The following is an 18509-nucleotide window of genomic DNA, read 5'->3' as shown; positions in this document are numbered from 1 at the left end:
ATTAAGATTGGTTTATCTCTTACAATTAATATTGTGTTATTAAAGACATCAGACAAATTATTCATAAGTACGTCACATTTAGGATATAAAGAAAATACATTCTTACACCGTGATTTGATAGGTATTTTGGACATCCATTCTCAAGCCTTCACATTAATAACCTTAAATCGTTTCATTTTAGCATCACAAACTTGAATATATGGTACTTTAGCAGCTCCTATCATTAAGTCTCTAATGCGCGTGCATACCCCAACAAACCTACTCCATAATGAAATTCTACACTAAAACTAATTTGTGGAAACTTCACTTATAAATTTCAAGAACAAACATCAAAGATAGAAGAAAAGAACCACCTTTACCTTACAATAATGGCAAATGTCGAACATGGATAATGAATGAATCGTGGGCTCATTTCGTCTACCTGAGTTGAATGCTCCCTTCGTCTCCCTCAGACATCTACCCCAATCAAATGCTCCATTTATCTACCTCAGTCATCTCTCTCTGTCGCCGTAAACTCTTGGAGTTTCTAATTTGTCAAAACTAATTACAAGGACCATACGAAAAATAATATATAAAGATTTTTTTTTGGAGAAGAATAAAACAAAATCACATTATGAATCAACCATTGTATCACGAAAGTTTCTCCCATATACCTTTTGAAAATAGAATGTTGATATGAGAAACTAAAATAAAAAAAATTCAATATTCAAGAACTATTTTTAAATAAAAAATAAATAAAGGAATGAAAATCATAATCTCACAAAGTTATAGGGAATATATATGAAAACGCGGCAAAATTGTAAGCTGCTAGTATTTGATTTCAGATTTGAAGTATTTGATTTTCGGATTTTCTTTTTGGCGCCAAAGAGTTCCCTCTCATAACAAAATAAAGCAATCTCCATCTTCAAGGGCGTGTGAGTGAGTGGTAGTTGTTAACTATTTACTTTTCAGAACCGTGCAAACAAAACGCCAAGTCGTTTAACACAACATTGCAGATGCAGTCAAAGCTCAACAAATTTTTCAAATCTTCCTCCGATTCCACACCTCCTCCTCCCGCCGCCGCCGTCGCCGCCGATGACGGTGACCATGATTTGGCCAACTGGAACTGGGAGAACAATCAACACCATATTATCAACACTTACACCCGAACTCGTCGGAACCCTAATCCAATTACTTCACCTCCCACCTTAATCGAAAAACCGATAGTAGTCAAGAACAAGAAGAGAAGCTACGCTCAGTTCCATTTGGAGTTAGGTCAATCGGATTTCCTATTACGCGCGTGTTCCACTTGTGGTATTGAGTTCACTCCCGGAGATGTCGAAGACGAGAAATTACACGCCCAATTTCACAAACGTTATACGCAAGGAATCCAATTTAGAGTAACTAAATTGAAATTCCCCTTTTCTGATCTCTATCTGCCAATTTTTTCTTATTCATATTATTGATTATTTATTCTGTTTTTGTTTAGGGTTGGAATAATGAGAGGGTTGTTTCTTCTGACAAAAGTGGTCGAGTTATTTTGGTGTTGGATAATGATCCATCTTCTCACAGAAACAAGGTTCTTTATTTATTTACTGCTTTTAAGCGTTAACCCCCATTTCTTATGATTTGTTGGATTTTGGAATATTGAACAAGTTCGTGTGAAATTGTTGTTAAGACAGGTTCAAGAAGTTGTGAAGATGATGGAAATTGAGATAGGAAGTGGATGGACAGCTCATCAACACTGTAAGGTGGATAATATTCTACTTCACCTCAAAAACTTACTTGCAGTTTAGAGTTAGATTTTGGTACTGTTTAGATTAGCTTTTGAATTATATAAGTGTGTTTGGTACTCTCAATCACATTAGCTAAAATTGATTATCTAGGTGTATATTTGATTTTAATATATTGGAATGTAATTGATTTTTACTTGAAGCTAGATTTTGGAGCTTTTTCCTTCCTAATTGATTTTTATTCTTAAATGTATTGTTCAACCCGGTGTTATATGAATATCCCAAACACTTTTAGCCATACTCAATTTTGATCAATGCAAGGCCAAACACATTTAAGTTTCTAGATTAAAACAAGTTTATGATTATTCATTTATGGAAAAATTCTTTTAAAGGTGTAGATTTTCATGGATATATCAAATGAGACTTGAGAGAGTTTCTTAAATAAATAAAATTAAAATGCAAAAGGTTAAGTTCTGTTCATTCTAATTTATAAGCAATACATATTTGTTACTATTCCTTATCTGAAAGTACTTATAATAAATACAATGCTTTTGATAAGAGTCTCACATTGGACCATATATGGCTTGAACATGTGCTTATGAGTGAGGGCAATCTTCACCCTACAAGTTGGGTTGTAGAGATGAATTAGGTCTAACTATATTTCTTAACATGATATCAAAGCTTGGTTTAAGATCCAATGAGTCACCTGCTTTTAGGTTTTTGCTATTGTACCACCTGTCATTTATTTCTACACTCTAGATGTCCAGCTCTAGGCGTCAGGATGTGTGTTTAGAATTTCACATTAGACAATATATGATGGGCAATCCTCACCCTACAAACTGATTTTGTAAGGATGAATTAGATCCAACCATATTTATTAACAATTTTTAATATGTGATAATAACATGTTAAGTTGTTTTATATATTATTTATTGGCATGTTGTTTGATATGTTATTGATTGGCATGGTTGTACATATACAGGTTTATTTGTTCGTTTCTCTCCAGAGGATTGTTGGTTGCGTGTTTGCAGAACCAATCAAAGAAGCTTTTAGAGTAGCGTCTTGCTCAGATGATGGGCATTCTGCTAGCGCAAGGAAGAGGGAGAAGAAGCTGCGTCCAACCACTCTCCAGTTTGGGAATATTGTTTTTCAAAGGGAAGTTGGAAAAAGAGTGGTGAATGTGAGTGATTCTGAGGCGATGGATAGTAGGGCGATCTCTTGTGAAAGCCAACCTGTTGCTGCTGCTTGTGGCATTAGAGCCATTTGGGTCACTCCCTCCAACAGAAGAAAACACATTGCTAGCCAATTGCTGGATACTGTGAGGTAAACAAAACTTGGTTTACCTGTTTCTCATGGAAAACTAAATCATGCATGATGCAACCATAGGTCCCTGCAATATCTGAATAATACATAGATTCAACTAGTACACTAGCAATGGAGGATAGTGTTAAGTAACATCACATCTTTTAAGCATTCAATACTAACTATTTTGAATTAGTGTTACTTGGTTTATTATTTTTTCAATTTCGGGCTTGTTGATTCTTTCTTTTTTTTCTGCATTAAATTTATGGCAGGAAAAGTTTCTGCGTGGACGAGCTTGAACGTGCTCAGCTAGCATTTTCTCTACCAACCTCGGTTGGGAAGGCATTAGCCAGTAGTTACTCCGGTACTGGATCATTCTTGGTGTATAAAGCAGTTTAAACAGGGAGTAAAAACAAATGTGGAAATCAAAGGAAGAAGTGTAGATGACATGTTCTTCACTTTCTGGAAAATGTTTAGGCAAAACATTAGTGTCAGTGGTGCAATGGAGGCTGAGTAAGAGATTTCATGTGCACTTAAAAATGTATTTATGTTTTGTATGTTCAGTTATATGACATTTAACCATTAATGGTCATCGATAATGAGCCACCATCAATGAAAATGCTTGTTAGTATTTGATTATTCCCATGTAGTATGTCTTGTTAAGTTCTGTTTCAAAATTCATCTGTCGAATTAAACCCGTTGTACGAGAATAAGAATTGTGAATTAAACCATTTTTCAAACTACCTTTACTAAGTATTCTGAAAACAAAATGTTGATTATGCTGTTATTTAACCACTAAACAAACAATGTCTTCATTATAAACACATTTGGTAAGACTTGTCGGAAACAAGTGTGAGTTGTGTTGGGAAATAAGTGTGAGTTTTAAGTTCTATATTACTTAGAAAAGTGGAGGTTGAATATTTTATAAGTGAGAGAATCCATGTAACTATCATCTTAAAGTTTTTGGTGAATATGTGGTGTTTCTCTAATTTGTTTGGACGAATCTTTCATCTTTAGGTGAGTGTTTGACTTAATGTGAATGATTTTTCCTCAAGATGACCCATCAGTGTTATCAGAGTCTAATTCGAGTAAGAGATCGTTGAGGGAGAGATTGTTAGATGGACTTACACTTAGGGAGAAATTGTTGGAAAATAAGTGAGTTGTGTTGAGAAACAAGTGTGAGTTTTAAGTCCTAAATTGCTTAGAAAAATGGGGGTAAGTCTTCTGCTTGAGGGGGTGTATAGTAGATGGACTCACACTTAAGGGAGAGCTTGTTGAGAAACAAGTGAGTTGCGCTTGAGGGAGAGCATATCAGATGGATTCACTTGAGGGAAACATTGTTGGGAAACAAGTGAGTTGTGTTGAGAAACAAGTGTGAGTTCTAAGTTTCACATTATTTAGAAAAGTGGAGGTTGAACACTTTCTAAGTGAGAGAATCCTTACACATATCATCTTAAGGTTTTGGGTGAATCTTTGACTTTAGATGAATGTTTGACTCAATGTAAATGCTTCATTCTCATGATGATCCATCAAGACTTTATCAAAACAATCACATACTTTTGCAACAATATAGTTTTTCTTTTATTAAATTTAAATTTTCAATATAAACTAATTTATACTAATACAACCACAAGCGGACATATAATTTTTAAAATTTCATTTAAATTTTTAATATTTGTTATAAAATATTACAATAATGTAATTAGTGGTACATACAAAGCTAAAGTTGTTTTTGTTAGAAAATAAGTTTGGGATAACTTTTTGCAAGAATGAAACAATTCCTATCATATTTGCCTCCCATGATATCATTGGTATAATCAAGTATCAAGCCACTAAAAGACAATGCCACCATTATACCCATATTACCTTTTCCTTTTTCAAGAATTATAACTCAAAAAGGGTTTATTTGTCACTTCAAAATTAGGTCATTTTTTACACTTATAAATAGGGATGACAATAGGCAGGGTACTATAGTATCCATCCCCATATCCGAGATTCAAAAAAATTCTCGTGTCCGAGCCCATATTCGTTTGGATGCCAAAGTTAGCACCCTTACCCATGCCCTATGGGTATGTAAGTACCCATACCCGTACCTGTGACCCACATTCCTATTAAAAATAAATAGATCAATTATAAAATATCATATAATTTTAAGTTTTTAAAAATATTAAAAAAATTCAAATGATTTATTGTTGGAATAAACAAACACTTATACGTAATGATTTAACATTGATATACGTTTTATAATTGATAGACATGCATTTTATATAAAAATATAAACTAAAATATATAAATATAAACATAAATACATAAATATATAGTGTGCAGATATGGGGCGAGGTGGGTACCAAGGTGTCCATACCCGCACCCGTACCCGCTTATTTTTATGGGTAATTACCTGAACCCATGTCAATATCCATTTTTACGGGTTTTGACCTACCCGTTGTGGGTAAATTTGGGGGTGTCCATTGGGGATGAGTCAAATTGTCATCCCTACTTATAAACAAACTCGGTTAAGCCATGCATAACCTTTCCGCTCCCTCATACTCTATAGATGATTTCAATTCAATTTTACTTCACTTCTACTTACCTTTCTCTCTCTGGCCTTTTTCTCTCCCGTGTTCTCTCTTTCCCCCTAAAACCCTAGACGTTGCCGCCCCCTTTCTCTCTCCTGTGTTCTCTCTTTCCCCCAAAACCCTAGACGTCGTCGCCCCCTTTCTCCATCTTATCTACGACTATCCCCACCTCCAATTGAGAAATTAAATCCATTTTCTTGCTCATCTCCTCACACTCTCTTTAGAGAACCAAACATCCTTTAGATCGGAGAAACGTTATCGGAAAACCCTTTCTGGTCTCCATCTCCGACCATTCAAATATGAAAGGTATCTCCTTTGATTTACTGATTTTATGTTGCTCTATGACTTTCTCTTGATTTACTGCTCTTGATTTTTTATGTTTGATTCATTTTTTTCATGTTTTTATGCCAACGAAAATCAAAGACGTTGTAATCAGACTTGAGGTTGTTTATAATATTTTTCTTTTTTCCTTTTTTAAGATACTAAGAGATGATATGAAAAAATTTCACTTAACAATTTTCTCCATTTTTTATCTAACTATTACAACCAATTTACTTTTGCAGATATATGGTGTTTGTAAGATGGTGAGAGTGATTTGGAAAAACCATTATGAGACAAATTGTTTAAGAGGTACACATTCATTTTCCTCCACTTGCACATGTTGTTTGACATTAGAATAACCAAATATACAATGAATGCATGCATATTTAAGAGCAACTTGCTATAAACTTACTGAGTGCTGATGTTGATGCTTCCTTCAATTGATATATGATAAGCATATCGTGTTCGGATTTTAACCCTACGACCTTCTATCAACAATTTGAAACAAAACTCCAGATCTGTTATGGAATACTTTCTTGAGTTAAAAGGGTTATGAGAGGAAAGTAACTCTCATAAACCATTACCCATTTGCACATGTGCACATATATGTCGTTCTAATGCAGTTAGAAAAGCTCAAGCACACAAACTTGAGGAATAAGCAATCCAATTTTTCACAAGATTATATGATAACTTTTTTGTTGTTAGATATTAGGTCTTGATCATGGATCCTCTACCCTCTATTAATCGTATATGCTCTTTTGTGATTCAAGAAGAAAGTCATCACAAGAATCTTACACCTGTTAAAGATCCATCCATACTGCTGAATGTTGCACATAAATATGATTTTAGGCACAAAGGTGGGTTTCATAACACCAAGACTGCTCCTAGAGTGTGCACATTATGAAATAGGACTGGACATACAATATACTTTTGCTATCAAAAATATGGCCACCCTAATTTTAACAAAAACAAATCTTCAGTGAATGCAAGTCAGGTAGAAACTTGCACTGCTTCTCAACCAATCAAGATACTCCTGATAATTCCAACACAAGCAATCAAATGCCTATTTCACAAGTTCAGTATGAACAACTCATTAGCTTGCTTCAAACTTCAATTGTGTTTTCATTTTTTCATATCTCTAATAGCAATCATATTTTGACCAATCAAACTCAAGGTGATCAAAATTCAGGTATTGTATGTAACAATACTTACTATACCAATGAATTATCTAATATATGGATCTTAAATTCTGGTGCAAACGATCATGTATGCTCTTCTCTGAGTGTCTTTGATTCTTACTACAAAATTAAACCTCTTAAAATAGCTTTCCCAATGGCAATTGCAGTGTGGTCCATTATGCTGGCAGTGTCAAGTTTTCACCTATTTTGTATCTCAATCATGTCTTATATGCACCAGATTTCAGCTTGAACCTCATTTCCATTTCTAAACTATGTCATAACTTGAAATTTTCTACCATTTTTTCTATTGATCAATGTGTCTTATGGGAATTGAATACAATGAGGATGATTGGTTTGGGTAGTGAAGAGAATGGCTTGTATATGTTGCAAATAAAGGACACTCATCCTGCTGCCAAATACTTTCTTCCCAATACTCAACACCAGTTCCAACTCATAGCACAAGCTCATACATGTCATGCCAATAACACCTTTCCTCTTCCACACTTCCAAAATGTTGTAATTCCAAAGTATGCTTTATGGCACTTTAGGCTAGGCCATGTCTCATCCAAAAGGATATCATAGATGTCTAAAATATATTCTTCTTTTACTTTTGATAGTAATGCCACTTGTGATATTTTCCATTTGGCTAAACAACAAAATTTTCATTATCATTCAAGTAAGTCTATTGCTTCTCATAAATTTGAACTCTTGCACATTGACATTTGGGGACCATTAGCCATTCCATATATACATGGCCAAAAATATTTCTTGACCATAATTGATGACCACACACGATTTGTATGAATCATACTCTTGACATCCAAATGTGAGGTATCTAGACAAGTCCAAAACTTTATCACCATGATTATCTCCCAATCAACCTAAAATTGTCAGGTCAGACAATGGATTTGAATTTATGCTACACCAATTCTATACATCTAACGGCATAACACATCACAGGTCATGTGTTGAAAAACCTCAATAAAATGGAAGGGTTGAGAAGAAACATCAACACCTATTAGATGTAGGAAGAGTTATCCTATATCAGTCCAAACTACCTAAGACATATTGGTCTTTTGCCCTTCAATTTGCAACCTCTATTATCAATAGAGTTCAAACCCATATACTACACAACAAGTCACCTTACCAAATATGAGAAACTCCCTGCACCTGATACCTTCAAAGTATTTGGCTATCTATGTTATGATTCTACACTTCAAGCTCATAGAACAAAATTGGATCCTAAGGTAAGAAAGTTCATATTCCTAGGATATAAACCGAGTATGAAAGGATACATCTTCCTTGACTTTCATACAGATGAAATATTCATCTATAGGAATGTTATATTCCATGAACACATCCTACCTTACATATCCACAAGCCAATCCCTAAACACCTCATGGTCCTACTTCCTATCCAAACCTGATAACTATACTCCCACAGACCAACCTGACATGTCTGCACCCTATCAACCTAACATTCACCTCTCTGTACCAGATGACCATGCCACACTAACTCAACCCAATACTAACACTCATAACCTAAACACCATTAATTCTAACTTACCCTCTCCACCAAACAACCATGATCACATACCTTTACCAACCATAATTTCATCAAGGGTAAGACATTGTCCCTCTTATTTTCAAGATTATATATGCAACTCTCTTGCTACATCAAATCAATCCTCTAAAGGTATTCCTTATCCCTTGTTAGATTTCATTTCTCATCAACATCTATCTCCCATACATTCACATTATGCATTGTCCTTGGTGTCTCACGTTGAACCTAGGACGTATACTAAAGCCTCTAAACATGAATGTTGGAAGCAAGCCATGCAGCTCGAACTTCAAGCCCTTGAAAAAACAGGCACTTGGAGGTAGACTTACCACCTGGTGTTAAACCAATAGGTTGCAGATTGGTTTATAAGATCAAGCACCTAGCTGATGGTTCAATTGATAGGTTCAAAGAACGACCAGTAGCCAAGGTATATAATCAGGTAGAAGGCCTTGATTACTTTGACACCTACTCACCAGTTGCCAAAATTACCATTGTGAGAACCATCATATCATTATCTTCATTTAAGCAATTGTATTTACATCAACTTGATGTGAATGATTCATTCTTACATGGAGAAATTAAAGATAATGTGTATATGACAATTCCACTAGGAGTACTCCATACTAAGCCTAACAAGGTTTGTAAACTTGTTAAGTCTTTATATGGACTTAAACAAGCTAGTCGAATATGGTATAAAAGACTTACTACTTTTCTTACCTCTCATCATTACAAACAAGCCACTTCAGATCACTCAATATTTGTGAAAGCCACCTCATCCTCCACCACAATTCTGCTAGTGTATATTGATGATGTGATCCTAAAAGGGAATGATTTCAACATCAAAGATCTATGAAATCTAAAGTACTTTCTAGGCATTGAATGTGCACACTCCAAAGCATGTATCTTTCTCTATCAAAGAAAATATTCCCTTGACTTGATAGAAGATGCAGGTTTCCTTGAATCAAGACCAATATCCACATCATCTAATCATGCCATCAAACTTCATCAGGATTCAAGCACCCTTTATCCTAACATTCATGCATACATAAAGCTCATAGGTAGGTTATTGTATTTGAATGTAACCAGGCCCAACATCACCTTTTGCACACAATAACTATGTCAACTCCTATCAGCGCCTACAATTATCCACTTCAATGTTGCTTGCAGAATTCTAAGATACATCAAAACTTGTCCAGCTCGAGGCATTTTCTTCCCACGAGACTCAGCTTTACAACGGAATAGTTACCCAGATGGTGACTGGGAAGGCTGCATTGACATACGTAAATCAATTTCATGTTGGTGTAAGCCCTAGAGGCCAATACTTTTGGTACTTGTATCGAATTATTTATTAATAATAAAAGGTTTTTTTTTCTTTATTATGTTTGTTTAATAAAGTCCCTAGAATAGCTAGTCCATTTAAAGTATCGAGTGTGACTTGATCATGAGATCCCATTAAACATAAGGACATTATTCTTAAAGTATCCGTAGTCGAGCTTTATTGTGAAGTGGGATAACATAAATCATTAAGACTATTATGTATATAGACTGATGATCACATCTCATGGATCATGGATAAGGAGTCATCAAGTCTTAAACATAGGTATGAATATTAAGAGTAATATTTATACCGGATTGACCCGCTATGGGAATACTATATAGAATGTTATGCAAAGTGTCATAAGTTATTCTCATGGTGATAATGGTGTATACCACCATTCGACCTGAAAACACTATGGACCCTAGATGTAGAGTCGAGTGCCTTATTGCTGATCAAACCTTGTCAGTAATTGGGTGACCATAAAGACAGTTGATGGGTAGTCCACGAAGCATGCTGAGGGACATGAGTGGCCTAGATGGAATTTGCCCATCCTGCATAACAGGATAAATGTCTACGGGCCCAATATTGAACTGGACAAGGATGACACGGTCTATGCCTTGTGTTCAATATAGACATAAGGGCAAAAAGGGTAATTGTACACATAAGTATTATCACAAAAGGATTTGTCAGATCACATGACACTTTCGTGTCTTGGATAGCAGTGATGTGTTTCTAGATACCGCTCACTATTTATTATGTTAAATACGTGATTTAATATAATTATCAATGTCGCGAGAACCTACAGGGTCATACACAAAATGACAGATTGATGAGAGATAGAGTAAATAAGGAACACCGTAAGGTACGGTGCACTTAAGTGAATTGTAGAACATCGTAAGGTACGATGCACTTAAGTAGAATACGAAATATGGTAAGGTACCACGCACTTAAGTAATTTTGGTACATCATAAGATATGGGCCACATACACTTAAGTGGGCTTTTTAGCTTGCATCCCATACAAGTGATTCTATAAATAGAACCCCTGTTCAAAAGCATTGTATTAGATGAAATTTTGTTTCTCTCTCTCTCTCTCTCTCTCTCTCTCTCTCTCTCTCTCTCAAAGCCTTCAATCGTAGCAGCTGACACTGAGATTGAAGGAATCCGTTCGTGTGGACTGAGTAGAGGCATTGTCACCATTCAACGTTCGTGATCACTCCTTAAATCTGCATCAAAGGTTTTAATCGCTACAAGAGGTAACAATTCTATCACTGACCATGCCCATTCGTAAGGATCACTAAAGGAGAAAAAAAATTAAATTCCATTGTATTTTGGATCACTATTCTCCTTCATTTCAGGCCATTGCTTCTTCCATGGTCGATCCCTCATTTCATGGAGGACAGAGAAACAATTGACAGTTCTACGATCTTCATCAGAAGCCGAATATAGAGCTCTTGCAGTAGCCACTTGCGAGTTCCGATGGCTTTTGTATCTCATGAGTGATTTACATATCATATGTACTAAAACATGTGTTATATACTGTGACAATCAAACTGCAATTCACATTGCTTATAATCCTGTTTTTCACGAAAGAACAAAACACTTGGAGATTGATTGTCACGTTATAAGAGAAAAACAAAGCCAGGTGTTTTGAAGCTACTTCTAGTCAAATCCAAATATCAACTTGTTGATTTGTTCACCAAAGCTCTCCATCTTCAACCTTTTAATGCATTGTTACTCAAGTTGAAGATGATAAACATTTATCAACCTTCAACTTGTGGGGGGATACTGAAGCATGATGATAATGAGCATCATGAGCAGGTGAAGCATGACAACAACACCATCATACATCACCGATTAGCTTGATTACAGTTAAAAAGTTGTTATGAGTTAGTTAGATTTTGTAACTTCTTCTCTAAGGCACAATGTAGTGTGGTAGAGTATAAATTTCTTATGGTGTAAGTCACCTTGGTGTATATAAGAAACTCTTATTTCATTACTCATTTCAATGATAATTATTTTTCATCATGTTCATCTTGATCAATTTAATAATTCGATCTTGTCCCTCGTGATTTTAATGTTTCAATTTTTGAGCAATTTTGACCATTAAATTTCCCTTGCAATTTTGAATTTCTCGTGTCTCATTTTGACCTAGTAATACGTATGATGCAAAAATAAGTGACCTACTTTTCAAATTTAAAGAGTTTGCAAAAGATTATGTATGTCCTTCTACTTTTCCATGTTTAACCTGTGACCAGAGGATATCCTGCACCAAACAAACCTTTATTGTAGCATCCTATTGTTCAAGATGTGGGAGAACACACTCATTAGCACCTCTCATGATTTAAAATCATGAAGCGGGAACTTAACTCACTATACAAGCAGTGATTTTTTGATATATAGTCTGAACTTTAAGGTGTGAAACCAAATTGATAGAAATGAATTTTGTGAAAGAAAAAAAACTGAAATAAGAATGGTGAAATGTGAGATAAAAAACTTGATTTTTTGCTCAAGAATTTTAACAAATATCTAGGATTGAATATAATGAGACATATTTACCTATGTCAATATTGCTATGATTTTGTTATTATTACAATTTATGTTAGTTGTTGAATATATGTTAGGCTTTCTCTAATTGTATAGAAATTATAGGATTATAATATTTGTATCTTTAGTTTTGTTTATGACAGATGTGTTATATATGAAGAGTATCATATTAATGAAAATGACACACACAAAAACAAAAATTCTGACATGGTATCAGCAGGTTATCGATCAAACCCGTGTTTTCTTCGTTGATAATGTGTTCTCTTCGACAATACTGTTGACGTTTTTTTGGGTTTGGCTTTTGTTTTGTTTTGGGTGACTCTTGTTTTGGTCCCCTTCTCTGCACATATTTTTTTTCCATTGTTGTTTCTTGCTTTTGATTTGGTTTCATGGCTTTGGAAAAAGAAAGAGAGAACTTTTGTGTTCGATTTACTAGGATCACCTGAAGGTTATATACGATCAGAATAATGCAGTGAAACGCTTTCAACTTGAACTAGATATTACAAATTATCGACAAGGCACTATGACCATTCAAGATTACTACTATGGTTTTCTAAATTTATGGGTTGAACACTCTGAGATCTTACATGATGATGTTCCTAAAACATCCCTTGAAGTTGTTCAAAATATTTACGAAATCAGCAAATGGGATCAGTTTCTTATGAAACTTCGTGCAGAATTTGAAGTGGCTTGTGCAACTTTGTTGAACCACAATCCAATCCCTGATTTAGAAGTTTGTGTAGGGGAACTTTTTCGCGAAGAGCAGTGCCTACTCACCCAAAACAACATGTCGCATGATCAGAGTAGTCGTGAAAGATCTCACAGTCGCCTATTCAGCTCAAAATACAGCCGGCGAATGCGACACGCGGCGTGTCTAGTGGTTTTCTTACAAACAATTTGGTCATATTGCTCGCAGACGCAATAAGAAATTCTACAACTACTGCAAAGAATGTGGCCACATTATTTTTGAGTGCCCCACGAGACCTGCTCGACGTCCTACCCAAGCCTTTCATGCTACTACCCATGTTGTCGATTTGTCTACTCATATCATCGCCAATGCATCTGATGCATTGACTCCAGAGAAGGTGCAACAAATTGTTCTCTCTGCTCTATCAGCTTTGGGCATTCAAGGTAAGTCTACTAGTGCTTCAACACCTTGGTTTATGGGTTCAGGGGATTCTAATCATATGACAAGATCCCCTAAACACTTACAAAATGTCCATGTTTATAAGGGCACCCAAAACATTCAAATATGTAATGGTAACACTCTGCCTATTTCGGTTGTTGGTGATATCAATCCTTCCTTTAACAATGTATTTGTGTCACCGGGGTTTGCCTCTAATTTAATTTATGTTGGCCAATTGGTGGATAATAAATATAATGTTAATTTTTCTGGTAATGGTTGTTTTGTGCAGGATCAAGCGTTGGGGAAAATGATCGTGAAAGGACTTAAATTGGGCACATTGTTTCCGTTCCAGTTTCGTTCCTCTAATTTTTATTTTTCTTGTACTGATGTTTCACATCCATTTGCAGATTTGCATAAAAAATTAGGACATCCAAACTCTGTTGTTTTGTCTAACTTAATAAAAACAGGTTTATTGGGTCACATAAATATTAGTGTTGATTCATCCTTTAATTGTTCAGGTGTAAACTTCCAAAAAGAAAAACTCTTATGTTTCCTCTCCATGCTCATCATGTTTTAAAATGTTTTAAAATTATTCATAGTGATGTTTCAGGCGTGTCTCCAATTTTATCTCATGCCAAATATAAATACTTTGTGACGTTTATTGATGACTTTTGCCGTTTTACTTGGGTTTATTTTCTTTGTTCTAAAACTATTTTTTTTGTAATGTTTAAGAAAATTTTGGCTTATGTTGAAATCCAATTTCTGGCCACCATTAAGATCTTACGCACGAAATCCGGTAGGGATTATATTTGTCATGCTTTTCTGGAATTTTTGCAACAAAAAGATATCATGTCTCAGCGTTCTTGTCCTTATACACCACAACAAAATGGCATCACGTAACGTAAAAATCGGCATTTGCTTGATATTACACATTCATTGCTTCTTGTTGCCTCTGTCCCTCCTCAATTTTGGGTTGAAACTTTGCCCACAACTGTCTTTCTCATCAACCGTCTTCCTTCTTAGGTTCTTGGGCTTGATTCTCCCTATTTTCGTCTCTTTCATGCACATCCTGATTACACTAATCTTTATCCATTTGATTATGTATGCTTTGTTCATCTTCCACCTCCTGAACCAAATAAACTTGGTGCCCAATTAATCATATGTGCATTTTTGGGTTATAGTACCACTTATAAATGCTTCTTGTGTTATAATCCCACCTCTCATCACTTACGCATATTTAGGAATGTTGTTTTCTTTGATCAACAATTTTTCCCATGTTTTAAACCTTCCTTTATTGATTTTATTACTCTTGTTTATTTTTCTAATGATCCTCCTCCTATAGAACGATTTAAACCAGGTCAAGTTTATGTCAAACGTACTCATACTTTGTCCCTTCCCTCTTGATTCGTCGCCTGAGCCTGCACCAACACCTATACTTTGTCCCTTCCCTCTTGATTCGTCGCCTGAGCCTGCACCAACACCTCTACGACGCTCACAACGAGTGTCTCACCCACCTGATAGGTATGAATATAGACCTATTTCTCTTACTTTTACTCTATCTACTACATCTATTCCTACTTGTTATTCTCATGCAGTTAAAGATGCTCGTTGGGTAACGATAATGAAAAATAAACTACAAGCCCTTCAAGAAAATTTCACTTGGGACATTATTCCTCGACCTCCAGGTGTTAATCCCATTGGGAGTAAATGTGTGTATTGGATAAATTTGAATTCATATGGTACTTTTAATCGTTAGAAAGCTCGATTGGTTGCATTAGGTAATAAACAAGAGTATAGTGTGAATTATGACGATACCTTCGCACCTGTTGCAAAAATGAGTAGTATTCGAACCATTTTGACTATTGCTGCCTCTCAAGGATGGCCACTTACTCAAATGGATGTGAAGAATGTATTTCTTCATGGAGACTTGACATAAGATATTTATATGACCCTTTCTCTAGGGTTGCCTTCCTCATCTGAAGGGGTGTGCAAGCTTAAACTCTCTCTATATGGATTACGACAAGTTGCATGGGCATGGTTTGAAAAGCTTTGGACTACTATACTCGGTTTTTCTTTTACCCAGAGTAAATTGACTCATATATGTTCATTCATCGCACATCGAATGGTATTGTTCTTCTACTTATCTATGATGATGATGATATGATTATTACCGGTTCTGATCATTCCGCAATCCAGCACATTAAACAATAACTTCAAGTTTCTTTTCATATGAAAGATCTATAGAATCTTTATTATTTTTTAGGGCTTGAGGTTTGTTCTAATTCCAATGGAATTTTCTCCATTAATATAAATATACTGAAGATTTGATTTCTTTGGTGGATCTAACTTCAGCCATTCTAGTGGATACTTCTCTCGAGATTATTGTTAAATATCATCATGATGAAGGTGATCAATTGTCTGATCCTTTATTATACTGGAAGCTGGTAGGTAACCTTAATTATCTGACAATTACTCGCCCCAACATTTCCTTTGCAATCCAGCAAGTGAGTCAATATATGCACACTCCCCGCCATCTTCACCTAGTTACAGTGTGTCGCATCATACGGTACTTGAAAGGTACATCTACACGTGGCTTGTGTTTTCCTATTTGGCAGCCTCTTAATTTGATTGGTTATAGTGATTCAAATTGGGCTGGTTGTCCCGACACACGAAGATCAGTTACTAGTTGGTGCATGTTTCTTGGTCCTACATTAATTTAATGGAAGAGTAAAAAGAAGTCTCGCGTGTCCAAGTCTTCAACAGAATCCGAGTATCGAGCAATGTCTACAACCTGTTCTGAAATTACCTGGCTTATTGGACTTTTGGCCGAACTCGGTTTTCCTCAACATACGGTCACACCACTCTTTCCTGACAATACCAGTGCTATTCAAATTGCTACTAATTTGTTTTTTCATGAACGCACAAAGCATATTGAGGTGGATTATCATTCGATTCGGGAAGCCTTGGACAATCGTGTTATATCTCTTCCTCATGTCACATCACAACTTCAACTTGCAGATATCTTCACTAAGGTTGTACCTCAACATCAATTTCTCATCAGCAAATTAATGCTTCTTAATAAGCCGCGTCAATTTGAGGGGGGTGCCAATTGCTGGATGTATGTTAGGTTGTCTTTAATTGTACATAAATTATAGAAATTAGAATATTTGTTTCTTTAATGTTGTTTATGGCTGATGTGCTATATACGGAAAGTATCATATCAATGAAAAGGACATCAAAGAAAATGGAAATTTTGACAACCTGTAGTGGATACAAGTTTGTAGCACATGAAAGAGTAATTTTGCACATGATGAATATTGTAATAACTCATTTGTATAGTTTAATTGATAGTAAAATTTAGATAAAGCTCTATAAAAGATTTATTCATCCAAGACACATTATTTTGGAGCTAAAAAAGACTACTCAATAAAATTGAAGAAGTCTCTCTACGAGTTAAAACACATCTTATTGAATATATACCAAGGGTTGATATAAAAATGAACTAATTTATCCTTGTATTTTTTATGAAAAGATCTATAAAAAAATTCTAAATTTCTATCTATGTTGTTGACATAATTATTATTAAAACTCCTTAAGAGTTTCCAAAAACTATAAATTATTTAAAGAAATTATTTGAGATGAAGGACTTGATAAACACAAAGTTCTTACTAAGTGAATATTTGAATAGTACAATTTTATATATCAAGAAGCTTATTAAAGCAAAAGTGATAAATATTTTTATATGTACAAATCTCATATGTTCTCTATCCCAATAATTGTTAGATCATTGGATGAAGAAGATCTTTTCATATCTCAAAAAGAGGATGAAAAACAATACATGATCTTGAAGTACCATATCTTAGTGTAATTCAAGTGTTTGTGTATCTTTCTAATTATACACATCAGGTATAGTTCTTCAAATATTAGAACTAAGTTGGACATATATTTTATTACCTTAGAGTTGAAAGTTCCTTGTGAGATGCTCATAATGGTATATCACAAACATGCTACTAGTTTACTTGAGGTGGTACAACCATTTCATATAGGTTTGTAAAAAAACTTATGACAAGAACTACATCAAATCAAGTAGATATTATAGCATTACATGAAGTCACTACCAAGTAAAAATTTTAACCAACAAGTACAAAATTTTAATATTCAACATTGAAGAGATGATTGTTCTGTTAAGGGATGATTTAAATACATTAGTAAGTATTCACACCATAATTTATCAATTTCGATCAATCTATTAGTAAGATATAATTTTTCACCTACACAAAGACGTTGAAACAAATTCAGACAAATACTTTGTTACCATGGAGTTGTGTGTTACTTATCAGATTTTTATAATGATAGATCACAAACATGTTACTTTTGGAGGTACAGCCATCTCATAAAACTATGAAATAATATTTTTAAGCAGACGCTATATATATATATATATATATATATATATATATATATATATATATATATATATATATATATATATATATATATATATATATATATATATATATATATATATATATATATATATATATATATATATATATATATATATATATATATATATATATATATATATATATATATATATATATATATATATATATATATATATATATATATATATATATATATATATATATATATATATATATATATATATATATATATATATATATATATATATATATATATATATATATATAAGCAATTCCCTTAATTATATATTAGACTATTTGTGTCATATAAATAGGAGATAAGTTACTATAAAATAAGACTTGAGAACAAGACAATAGAAAATTATATTCTTTGCTTTTTAATCTTTTCCTCTTTCTTCTTGTTTCATAAGAGTTTCGGTTTTT

At 34.2% G+C, this 18509-nt stretch overlaps 1 protein-coding gene across 1 annotated transcript; it reads left to right on the top strand.

The window, feature by feature from the left end:
- The first annotated feature begins 804 nt into the window (after window positions 1-804).
- Window positions 805-3653, top strand: LOC127087519 (protein CHROMOSOME TRANSMISSION FIDELITY 7). The gene is made up of 5 exons (XM_051028408.1): window positions 805-1379; window positions 1469-1558; window positions 1662-1730; window positions 2695-3035; window positions 3287-3653. Exons 1-5 carry the CDS (start codon window positions 996-998, stop codon window positions 3411-3413), a joined length of 1011 nt encoding a protein of 336 aa, XP_050884365.1. The 5' UTR covers window positions 805-995; the 3' UTR covers window positions 3414-3653.
- The last annotated feature ends 14856 nt before the right edge of the window (window positions 3654-18509 follow it).

This window comes from Lathyrus oleraceus, chromosome 5 (assembly GCF_024323335.1).
Source record: "Lathyrus oleraceus cultivar Zhongwan6 chromosome 5, CAAS_Psat_ZW6_1.0, whole genome shotgun sequence".
NCBI lineage: Eukaryota > Viridiplantae > Streptophyta > Magnoliopsida > Fabales > Fabaceae > Lathyrus > Lathyrus oleraceus.
Note: the sequence above shows the minus strand (reverse complement) of the source record. Positions and strands in the feature narration are given on the sequence as shown.